This window comes from Macaca thibetana, chromosome 4 (genome assembly GCF_024542745.1).
Source record: "Macaca thibetana thibetana isolate TM-01 chromosome 4, ASM2454274v1, whole genome shotgun sequence".
In the NCBI taxonomy this organism is placed as follows: Eukaryota; Metazoa; Chordata; class Mammalia; order Primates; family Cercopithecidae; genus Macaca; species Macaca thibetana.
In genome coordinates, this window is record NC_065581.1 from 136,980,318 (window position 1) to 136,993,195 (window position 12,878).

General features: G+C 35.5%; 1 protein-coding gene across 12 annotated transcripts in view; it reads left to right on the forward strand.

Moving 5' to 3' along the window:
* PTPRK (protein tyrosine phosphatase receptor type K) overlaps positions 1–12,878 on the forward strand; it is a 566,799-nt gene that overhangs the window by 189,527 nt on the left and 364,394 nt on the right. For all 12 annotated transcript variants that reach the window (XM_050788294.1, XM_050788297.1, XM_050788302.1 and 9 more), the window contains exon 3: positions 10,442–10,713. In XM_050788294.1, coding sequence (XP_050644251.1) covers positions 10,442–10,713 — 272 coding nt within the window. The remainder of the gene's footprint in view (positions 1–10,441; positions 10,714–12,878) is intronic.

Below are 12,878 nucleotides of genomic sequence, written 5' to 3' on the forward strand. Positions count from 1 at the left end.
GAATGAATATGTCTAAAGGAATGAGTATTGAGGACCCATCTATTCCTCTTGTCAGTGTGCCTTGGCACATCATGGAGGCAGTCTTGTTTAGTCTGCACACTGGACCTCAGTGGGGTGGGCACTTCAAGATGAGGAAACAAGACAGAGAGAGGTTAAATTATTTGCCCAGGATAGACAAGTAAATAGATGTGTAGGAAGTAGGGAAAACTGGAGTACTGGAAGATGCTGGAAAGGAACTCAAAACCTATTATAAAATTAGCCACTTTGAAATAGGAAACAGATGGCACTAATCCTTTTAACAATTTATGACATAGGTTTCCTGTGTCATAAAGATGAAACTGGCAATTTTCTTTGTCAAAGTAATGGCCAAGTACTTGCTTTTTGTCTCTCTAAGATGTAGTAGGGGAAGGGGATTAAACTATAGAACAATGCTTGGCCAAGTTTCTAAATCTTAATGTGTAACGGGTAAATTCCATGAGGACATCCACTTCCTAAGAAGGAGAAATGTGCTACTTTCTACTGAAACTTTCATTTTAGTTTTTCTGTGTTGCCTGAAGGTTTTTAGAAGCTATTATCTGAAATCCATATATTTTTTCTGTGTTCAAATGTAAGCTGGCTACCTGGAACAAATACAAAGCACTTCTTCAGAGATCAAGAGAAATTTTATCCTGCGGACTGTGAAGGAAACAGGTTTATATTTTTACAAGGCAATGGGAGGGACATTTTAAGGAGACTAAAGTTGTTGAAAGTAAACTCCTACAAAGATGCAAATTCAGTTCATTTGTTTTCGAGTTTGGGGGGAAAGTTTACTTTTTCTTTTTCTGACATTTTGTAATATTTGCCTCATACTGTCTTAGAAACGAATTGTATGATGTAGGGGATAGACTTCATTAGAAGAGAAACGTCCATCTTAAGAAATAATAGAATGTAAAAGCTTGAAGAATTAAAAATAGACTGTACAAAAAGTGATGACACTAATGTCCGTTTAACCAAATTAATGGAATATTTTAGGGTTATTCTTAAGATTGAGAGCTTTGCTTATTATCATTTCAAATTTTACCTTTTTTTTTTCTCTTTAACTATCTTTGAATTAAAAATACTTAAAAAAATATTTTTGCTTACCTTCAGTGGAGCTTGCCGAGTTTACAAATTACACAGCCCCTCTGTTAGGGGCTGGCGAGGCCAAAGAGGTTTCTAATCTTAAAAAGCTTGTACTAGGGTTCTGGGAATGCACAGACAGGTATAGTATATTTTGTACATAAAAGAGCATTATGTAAGTGCTATGGGAATGCAGCACAGGAAACACAAATAGATAGTTGTCTGACTTTTTTATAAAACATTCAACTTCAAACTGAAAACTCCAGACCTTGTTCTAGATTTTTGGATGAACAACATACATGAAATCCCAACTTTTCATGGAATTTTTCAATTAAGTAAACAAATTCAGTAAGTGGCAAGTGCTATAAAGGATATAATAAAAAGTGATATGTTAGAAAGAAGCTTGGAAGGAACTACTTTATTTAACCGACCTAGGAATGCTTCACCAATAGATGAATGATGAAAAACAGCCAGCTGAGGACAGAACATTTCAAACAGAGGAAGGTCCAGTGCATGGAGACTGAGACAAGCATAAGCTTAGGTGTTTTTTTTTTTTTTTTTTTTTTTTTTTAAAGAAAAAGCCCATTGTATCTGGAACATCTTATGTAAGGGAAGAGAGGTGTAAGAAATAATGTTGGAGAGGAAGGCAGGCACTAGATCATATTGAAGCTGAGGGGTGGGGCTAGAGTTTGGATCTTATTCTCAATGCAATATGAGGATGAGAAAGATTTAAAAAAATTAACCTGGCTGCCTTTCAGAAACGATTGTAGGGCTAGTAGTGTGGAAATCATAAAACTTGCTAGGATTCCATTCTATTTGTCCTCCTGAGGGGTAACAGGAGTTTGGTAAAACTAGTGATTATGAAGAGACATGAATGGATTGAGGAGAGAGCTAGGAAGTAGAAACAATGAGACTTGCTAGTTAATTAAAAGAGGGAAAAAATCAAACTGATTCCTAGTTTGATTACTGAGTCCTTAGTTTTAATAATTGGTTATATTTGTTGCCACTTAATCAGATGGAAAAAAATGGTGGTGGGAGAAGAGGCTTGAAAAAAGAAATGAAAAGATGTAAGATATGAAAAGGAGGATAATGGCATTGCCTTCAGCACAAAGGTAATAGTAACAGAAGTACTTAGAGACATTAATTTTATAACAGAAAAAAAAAAAAATATCCCAGATGGGCTGAGACCCAAATAATGATTTCACTTGTCACTCTTCTTTCTACTTAGAGATCCTGATTATTGCTTCTTAAGCTCTCTGGGCATGAAGCAACATTATTGTATAATGTCTTTAAGTTTTTTTACACCAACAGTTTCTGGCATGTTCTTTGTTACTACTGGGAAAATCTCACTCAATGCCAAGAGCTAGCTGTTTTGCACAGTGCGTTGGTGCTTTGGTAGCTATTCAAAATGGTCTTCAGAACACATAAAAATACTTTTCTTATGAGGATAGAATATTACTTAGTCCTCTGTACTCTTCTGCTCATACGTAACAATCTGATTCTCTGATGGTGGCAGACTAGAGTGGAAGAAAGCCCTTTGTGATGGTTGATTTATGTGTCAGTTAGACTCAGCGATATTAGCTTAAACATTATTTCTAGGGGTGTGTGTGTGTGTGTGTGTGTATGTTTCTGGATGTGATTAACATTTGAAAGGTACACTGAGTAAAGCAGATAGCCCTCCCCAATGTGGGTGGGCCTCATCCAATCGCTTGAAGTACTGAGTTGAATAAGGAGTAAGAATTCCCCCGTGTCTGACTGTCTACAAGCTGGGATATCAGTCTCCTGCCTTTGGACTTGGACTCAGATTGGAGCTTACACCATAGGCTCTCCTGGTTATTGGACTCAGACTTGGACTTGAACTGGAATTTATACCATTGACTCTCCTGTTTCTCAGGCCTTTGGGCTCGGATTGGAATTATACCATCAGCTTTCCTGTCCTGAGACTGGACTTCTCAGCTTCCACAATCATATGAGCCTATTCCTTATAATAAATCTCCTGAGATATATATATATATATATCTCAGCTTTTTTCATCTTCATTCTTCAGGCATCCAGCACTCCGGTGAAGGATTTTGTTTTCTAACTGATTTTATAGAGTACATCTTTATACCCTGCAGAGACTGAGTGAGTGAAGTAGACTCAACATAATGTTCTCATTACAGCAGAGTGATAAAAAGGTTTATGTATATTAAAATATAGGGTTCTCTACATGTGATCCAAAGATCTCTGTAGACCCTCATACTCTTTCAGGTGATCCATGAGGTCAAAATTGCTTATCAATAACACTGAGATACAGTTTTCCTTTTTTCTCTTTTATTGTCTCATGAATGATTAGAAGAATTTCCCAGAGGTTACATGATGCATGATACTACAACAGATTGAAGGATTAAGTAAAAATGAGAATCTAATTGTCTTCTATTGAGACAGACACTAAAGAGATTTGTAAAAAGTAAAACAATGCTTATCTTCTTGCTATCTTTTTTTGTTTATTTTGGGAAATGGTTATTTTTCATGAAAATATGATAGTAAATTATGAGATCATTGCTAATCTTAAACAAATTATTATTTTTGAATTTTTTCCATTTTAATTTCTAATATGGTCAATATTGATATAACTCAGAAACAAAAGCTGCTTGATATCCTTAACATCACAAGTATAAAGGGGCCCTGAGACTAAAACATTTGAGAACTTTTGTTTAATAGAAGATTTCTTATGTATACCAGTGTGGCTCTGACAAATACATTAAATATGTACTTCCAAACATTATACTTTTTCATTAAATCCTAATGTTTGAAAGCAGCATAAACTAGTTTCATTTGTTTTTCTTTTGTTGTTGTTTTGACATTTTCTGGTTGTATATCTCACATATAGTTAGAGCTACTGCTGCCTCAATTGTTCATGTTATTAAACAGTGTCTTTGCCTCCTCTTTCAACTGGTAATCTAACTAATCAAGTAACAAATGTTTATTAGACTTCTATTGTATGCAAAGCCCTTGTTAGATAGGGTGCCAGTTATCAATTTATTGCCCTGGAGCTTAAAATTTATCCTTCATTACCTGCTCTGTGATAGCAGCACTTGACCCTGTAAAGCGGTTCTGCTTTACAACTGGCGCAGTGTTAAGCTTTGTCAGTAGAGGGCACTGGAGAGACACTTAAGAAAGAAGAAACATCTATTCTTGGTTGAATTGTGATCCTAGGGTTGTTTTTTCTTGGTGATACGGCACGGTGGACGGAGCTGTGTGCATGTAGCAGACATAGTCCCTCAGTGAGCTTGTAGCACCAGACCTGGCCTGGTGACCGCCTTGCTGTGGCACACACATACCCCAGGCCTCATGCCACTCTGCTGCAGGGAGAATGTGTCCTGTTTCCCTTGCTTCCCTAGAGCAGGACCGGCTCTGGCCTGAGTGACCCAGCAGACTTTATCATTCCGTGAGCTGCAACTCCAACTTCTTTAAGGAAATCTGATTCTCAGCAACCTCCGCTGTCTACATTGGTTTCTTTCTTGGGTACTTTGATTATTCTTTAAGGTTTTCTTCACAACTTTAAAGTTTCTACCTTCTTATAGGTAGTAATTCTTTATATTACGTTTTCACTGTTAAATTTACTGTGTGGCTTCTCTCTTCTGATTGGACTCTGAATAAGTCAGATGCTTTCTAAGAGAACATAATTACCCTTCTGAGGTTGACAAATGATATCCATATAAATCATTTAAAATTGGCACAAAAGCAGTGTATAATTGGGGGCCAGAATTAGACATTTAGAAACTGTGAGACAGTTCGAGGAAAGAAAACTGGCACAATGTGTGGAGAAAATAGTGAGGGGTCTGTTGGACTGGAGAAGATGGTTTGTGAAGAGAAGTGGGAGGTAAAAATGACCAAAGTTACTTTGGGATAAGATCATGGAAAGTTGTGAATACTAAGCAGAGAAGTTCAAATTTTTCTTTTAGTTTATAGGGCACATTCAACAGATTTTGAATAATAACTGACAATACAAATATTATGTTAGTGTACTAAAGTATACCAACACATACATATTTAAAAGAGGTTTAGAAGAAAGTATGGAAATCCATTTATAATTATTTTCTTTACTATTAATCGAATTTCCCATATAAATACCTTATTCATAGAAGTGTAGCTTAAAGATAAAAAATCACTAATATATAAAATCCGTAGGGCATTATATATTCATCTAGATACAAGATTATATTATTTTTCTTGGCCATTCTTTTTAGTAAAAACTGCCATTTGTTTTAAGTCTTCTCTGCCTTTCTATTTTTTAGTGAATTGGAATAAGAAGTACTCAATTTTTGTATTGTGTTTTTTGAATGCCAAGATGCTGTTAATCTGTAGGATACAAATAGGATTTATTTTTAAAAGACTAAAAATACCCACCTGTGTTTATTTACTAAGTATCATTATTCATTTGATTTTCCTCTTGTACGATAGTATTCATGTAGTCTGTTTTAATAAAAAAGTGCAAATCTAATGCCTATTCATTATAGAACTCTCAGAAACTGTACATATGCAAAAACTTTTTTGAAAACCTAGAAGACGATTACAGCCCACCAGATAATATACCATTAAGATTTTGCTATATATTTTTCTAGTCACATGTACAAGTTTATGTGTGTGCATATGTGAATATATGCACATTTACACGGATGTATTTATTTAACTTAAATACGTATTTTTCATAAGTGGGTTTAATAGTTTACAACCTGCATATTTTACTTAACACATTGTAAATATGTTCCATAAAATGTTTTAAAATAATGTAATTCTTAATGACTGCATTATTGTTCACTAAATTGATTTGCAATAATTTTGCAAATTACTGATTATTGAATATTAAGAATACTTAATTTTTCTCCATTTTAGTGTAATGAGTTAGGCATCCTTTAAACCTGTATCTTTTATATGGTTTATCTAATATACATTTGTAGACATGGAATTCCCAGACCAGAAGGCATGTATCTCTTTTTTTTTTTTTTTTAATATATTTTAAGTTCTGAGATACATATGCAGAACCTGCAGGTTTGTTACATAAGTATACATGGGTCATGGTGGTTTGCTGCATTAGGTATTTCTCCTAATGCTATCCCTCCCCCTGCCCCCCAACAGGCCCTGGTGTGTGATGTTCCCCTCCCTGTGCCATATGTTCTCATTGTTCAACTCCCACTTATGAGTGAGAAAATGTGGTGTCTTGTTTTCTGTTCTTGTGATAGTTTGCTGAGAACTATGGTTTCCAGCTCCATGCATGTCCCTGCAAAGGATGTGAACTCATTCTTTTTTATGGCTGCATAGTTTTCCATGGTGTATATGTGCTACGTTTTCTTTATCCAGGCTATCATTGATGGGCATTTGGGTTGGTTCCAAGTCTTCGCTATTGTGAATAGTGCTGCAGTAAACATACGTGTGCCTGTGTCTTTACAGTAAAATGATTTTAATCCTTTGGGTATATACGTAGTAATGGGATTGCTGGGTCAAATGGTATTTCTAGTTCTAGATCCTTGAGGAATTGCCACACTGTCTTCGACAATGGTCGAACTAATTTACACTCCCACATACAGTGTAAAAACATTCGTATTTCTCCACATCCTCTCCAGCATCTGTTTTTTCCTGACTTTTTAATGATTGCCATTCTAACTGGTGTGAGATGGTATATCATTGTGGTTTTGATTTGCATTTCTCTAATGACCAGTGATGATGAGCTTTTTTTTCATATGTTTGCTGGTCGCATAAATGTCTTCTTTTGAAAAGTGTCTGTTCATATCTTCCACCCACTTTTTAATGGTTTTTTTTTTTCTTGTAAATTTGTTTAAGTTCCTTGTAGATTCTGAATATTAGCCTCTTGTCAAATGGATAGATTGTAAACATTTTTTCCCATTCTGTAGGTTGCCTGCTTATTCTGATGAAAGTTTGTTTTGCAGTGCAGAACCTCTTTGATTTAATTAGATACCATTTGTCAATTTTGGCTTTTGTTGCAATTGCTTTTGGTGTTTTATTCATGAATATCTCTTAAAGGTCTTTGATGTCAAATTGCTGTCTACAAAGGTTGCACTTAAAACAAACAAATAAAAAGCATATACAGTTTTCTCTGTCTTGAATGACATATTTGAGAACTCTGTTGCTCAAGAGACTGTAAGGAATATTCGTAAGGCCATTTTAAAGAAGTTTTAATTAAAAGCTACTACACTGTATGTGTGGGAACATAGATGTTTTATTAAGCCTTGAGATAACTAAACTCTTGTTAGAAATCTGAGGAATTAGTTAGCTGGTAACAGAACAGTTGTAAATAAGTTTAAATTATAACATAAAGTATGAGGGAAGTACATATTGTATAATTTCCCAAGTGTAAGGATTGGGAGCCAGTTATTCTGGGAGACTACAGAAGTAATTTTTAGATGTTGATAAGAATAGCACAGTATCTTCTGTGTTTGGGATGATGGAAGGGAATACTGGGTCAGACAGGCAGCTCCCTCCCTAGTGCCTACTGGACAAATTGCCATTATATCAAGGCAGTAGGCAGAAGGATTTAGATGGCTTTTTGGTGCTAGTACTTGATTCTTCCTTTCTGGAGCTGTGCAATAAATGCATTATTATTCCAGAGCACTCAGAGAATGTGGCAGTAGTCAGGCATTATTGAAAGAGGGCCATTTAGCAGAAACATTCTATAGAAATGAATTATCAACACTATTTTTCTTTATTATTTAACTTGCTTGAAATGTTGAAATAGTGTAGACTATTCACAAAGCTTTTATTTTGTGACTTTTGTATTCCTAATGATCAAATTGATAATGCCTGCAAGTGAATATACTTTGCCTATCCTGTTTCCTTAATAAGAAAAATAATTATTGTAGCTTAAGAGTACAACTGACTGAAAATTCCTGAATGGTCTTTATAGTAAATATTATGCTATATAATTAAAATGTGACACAAAGCATATTTTTACACCAAAGTTTATTTTATAACAGGAGAAAATGACTATTAGAAAGCCAGTTAATCATTTAGAGATTACTACTTTAAAGTTGACATTCAGAAGCCATAATTGATACAGACCTCTAAAAATAAATTTAAATGCACTGCTGCCATAGTATTCCATTGGGCGGGGCGTTGCGGGGTGGAAAGACTGTTGTAGTAGTGGGGAAATAGGCTACAGGTTTGTGAAGATGCTAAGGCCCAATAACAAACTCTAAGTAACTTATCCAAGATCTCAGGGCTGGTCCTCGTTGAAAGGAATAATTGGTCTGCTATGCAGTGGTGAATCTGAAAGACATCTTGCTAAATCAACCATTGACTTCAGAATGTGAATATAATAAGGACTAGAAACATCCTGCTTCTATAAATTGGGTTGGGATCCAGGATGTTCTGTTTAAAAATAAAGACATAATTTCTCCAAAGTATACATGGACAATTTATTCGATTAATGTGCCATCTGTGAGACTCAGAGAGAAAGAAAGAGAAACAAAAAGAATCCTAGCTTACAAGAGAAGAGGATAACTAGGAAAAAGAAGTGAATAATAATATCAGCCACTATCACTATGATCTGTTTATTCTGTACTTCGATTATACTAAAGTGTTACAGAAATCTTCCCAAAAGCTCTCAACCAGAGGGTACCTGCTACTCAGTGGCAGTTGGTCACATTTGAAATTCAGCTTCTCAAGTAGTTGACACCATCCTCTCTGCCATGATTTGCATCTGTTGTTGAGGGTTAATTGAACAAGTTAGACTAGTAGTTAACGAGTGTTTAATGTGTCATGGGTACAAATTTTGGGGAGGGAATACAGAAGACTGATTTTGCATGTTGTCAGGAAGAGAAGGTCAAGTGCAACTCTTGTAACACTGAGTTCTGTAACACTACATCTGATAGATTTTGGTTAAAATTACATGCTAGCAAAGAAAAAGGATATTTTACAATAAAATTTGTGTTCCATCTTCTGTGTAATAAATAGGCATATTTGCATTTTTGTGATATGTGTCTTTGTTAAAATCCACAATGACATGAGAACAATTGGTTGTTTTACTGGAGAGTTTTCTGGGACTAAAAGCAGCAGCCTGGTGTTCAAGTCTCATTTTTGTACTTAGTCCCTATGTGGCCTTTGCCTGCAATGGAAAGTCTGTATGTGAGCTATGAGAGTGGGACTCTTTATGTCCTGTGCCTCCACATGATAGATAACCAATGAACACTTACTAAGTCAAAGGGAATGGAGTAGATTGGTGATTTTCAACTGGGTTTCTTGTAGCTCTACATGAGTGTAGGGACTATTACAGAACTGGGGCCAATAGTAGTGGTGATTAGCTGACACCTTAGTTGATGAGACTCCAAATGGGGAAATCTACTATGTCCTGATCCTCAGCTCTAGGGAATTTTTTTTTTTTTTTTTTTTTTTTTTTTTTTTTTTTTTTTTTTTTTGAGACGGAGTCTTGCTTTGTCGCCCAGGCTGGAGTGCAGTGGCGCGATCTCGGCTCACTGCAAGTTCCGCCTCCCGGGTTCACGCCATTCTCCTGCCTCAGCCTCCGAGTAGCTGGGACTACAGGCGCGCACCACCATGCCCGGCTAATTTTTTGTATTTTTAGTAGAGACGGGGTTTCACTGTGTTAGCCAGGAGGATGGTCTCGATGATCCGCCCGCCTCGGCCTCCCAAAGTGCTGGGATTACAGGCGTGCACCACTGCGCACGGCCAGCTCTAGGCATTTTTAACTTTAGCCCTCATACTGACACTACAAAGTGTCCTCATTCCCTGAACTGAGGTTCAAAATTAGTATGTTACAAGTGATCACATAACTTGTATAAATGATGATCTTCCAATATGAAATTAGAAATGGTTCCATTATCTGCACTCTAAGCACATCTCCCTGCAATAATATTCTGGATAATGAAAAATAGAAGTGTACCCTCTATGTAAACCAGGCCAATAAAGTATCACTTTTGTGTATGTGTGTGTATATGTTGTGTGTGTGTATATATATATATAATATATATATTATATTAAAAGACTTGTGTCCAGTAATACCAGAGATTTAGAGTGAGATCTGGATTTGAACCCAGCTTTGAGTGTTACTAACTGTGCCTCAATTTCCTAATTTGTAAAATAGGATAACAACAGGTTGTTGTGGAGACTAAATGAATTAATACATAATGTGTACTTTGAATGCTGTCTGTTACCTGGTAGGAATTCAGTTCATCTACTTAATTGATTGATATATTTCTATGGCTGTGTTCTGGAAAACAGTCTTTTTAAGTTAAATTTAATGTTCAGAATGGATTGGCTTATTTTTGTTGTTATATGTTCCCTTTGCTTATATATCTCTTTAGCATTATTATTGGTAATGTCATTTCAGGTTCCTATATGATAGTGGACTCTTCAGATCACGACCCTGGAGAAAAGGCCAGACTTCAGCTGCCTACAATGAAGGAGAACGACACTCACTGCATTGATTTCAGTTACCTATTATATAGCCAGAAAGGACTGAATCCTGGCACTTTGAACATATTGGTTAGGGTGAATAAAGGACCGCTTGCCAATCCAATTTGGAATGTGACTGGATTCACGGGTAGAGATTGGCTTCGGGCTGAGCTAGCAGTGAGCACCTTTTGGCCCAATGAATATCAGGTAATCATCTGTACCTTTCTGGTGTATGTTTTGATGTCATCAGATCTCACTATATGTGTAATACATCAATGTAAATATGCATCTCATGGTCATGAGAGATTTCCCTCTTGCCTTTCCCACCCCCATTGTTGGAGAAGTGTCATACATGGATATAAATATGCATCCCATGGTAATGAGAGATTGCTCCTCTTTCTTCCCCACCCTGTTGATGAGGAAGTGTTTGGAGACATTGGCACAAAACCTTTAAACTAGGGAAAATATTTCTACATGTTAAAAACATCAAATTTAGGTCCAGAATTTGTTGGTAGTTTGACAAAGAGCTACTTACTGACAGATTCTTTTCTATAGCTTTGTTCAGGAAGAAATAGCCTTTTTGAGTTTATTGTAATCTTCAGACTGGACTGATTTACTGACTTTTTGAAAGTAACATTTGGGAAATAAATGTGATATAGAGTTTCATGAACTATGTTAAGGGGGAGGCATTTTCATTAATTATTTTAATTTTGATTAATTAATTGAATAATGAATTAAATTTTGTCAATTAAATGACATGTAAATATAAGCCAAAAAGGGTAAGTTATTCACAAACCTTGGGTGTTTATTTCAGAAATGATTCATTGAATTATGATTAAATCAGATAATCAATAGTGTCAGTACCTACTTTATGTTTCTGTGACTGAGTTTATATACTCTTAATAAAAAGGTTCATTTACTAGTTTGGAGAGTTTGTTCAGTAATCCTACTATGAGGTTCAGTCCCTGGATATTGTTATTTCTTTAAAAGGTCAATTTGGTGTTAGACCTTGAGATTGAAACTTTTAAAGGACTTGTTTATTTGTAGCTTGTTATAAAGCCTAATGAGAATACATTTATGTAAAAGTATATTTTATGATGGTCAGCAAGCAGTATATAAACGAATAGTTTTATTTCTGCCTTTTAAAAATGAATTATTTAAGTGAGGTTTGTCTTTATTCTTGAAGGGGAAAAAAGAAATGCTTTGCTTTAATTGCTTTATTTTGAGTTGAGTTTTCTGTTTTATTAAAAGCCTCCTACATTGTAGGCATGGTTCCACAGGTAAGATTTTCAGTTCAAGGTTATCTGTTTATTGAGTTTTCAATGGATTTTCATTAGGTACTAGTTGATTCTGTTATTCCGGAGCATAAGGATGTTTCTCTTCAGTCTGGGAGAGCCATCTGCTTTTTCAGGGTCCACAGCCCCAGGAGGGCTGCATATGTGATATGGTAGGTAGGTGGATGGGAGTGTGTAAAATGAATGCTAGAGCACTTGTTGCAAGATCAGTGGGCTCAACTCTGACAAAAGTGGGTTGATGGCTGTCATCGCCAGGTCACTCTCACAATGCATTATATTATACTGATTTCATGAGAATCTGTCATAGGAGCTTAACATAGCACTAGAAAGAAATTCTGATTCGCAGAATAAAATTATCAACAGAGTCAGCTTTCACAAAACAAATTAAAACCCCCAATAAAAATTAATCTAGCAGACTCATTAAAAATGTGGGTTTTGAAGTCAGATTGCCTGTATTCAACCCTGTTCACAACTTGTTTCCTGTGTAGATAGTTCTTTAAGGAATCGGACTGTCAGTTGTACTTTAAAACAACAACAATAAAAACATAGAAATAACTGTTGATAAATCCAGCAAGTAATATATCTATGATATATTTCTTTTTCCTGGTAACTAAGAAATAACATACATGTAGTTATTTTTTCTAAGTTGTTAAAGATCTATCTTTGAATCATTGATGTTAATAACATTATTTTCTTATGGCACAAATTACTGCGGTGTTAATTCTACTGTCAAGTTACAGTACTTTGAACAGGATTAATAATTCTTTGTTCAGTCTCATTTTGCATGACAAAACCCCCTTCATTATATGTGCTTGTGGTGTATTTAAGCAAGAAGTGCAAAAAGTGCCTGGGTGAGTTTCAGCCAGGCCAGTGACATCATTTTGGAGATGTTTTGTCAGACAAAATGATGACTAAATAAATACATGGAAACTATGGGTAAATGTCTCATTGTTGCAGATTAAAATTTGAGCCATAGATAATTTCTTAAGTGATTATTTTGCTCTCACATATTTGTCCTTAACCTGCAAAGCTTAATCAATGAGAGCAAACAAGAGAGTACTTTTTATTCATGTGCTT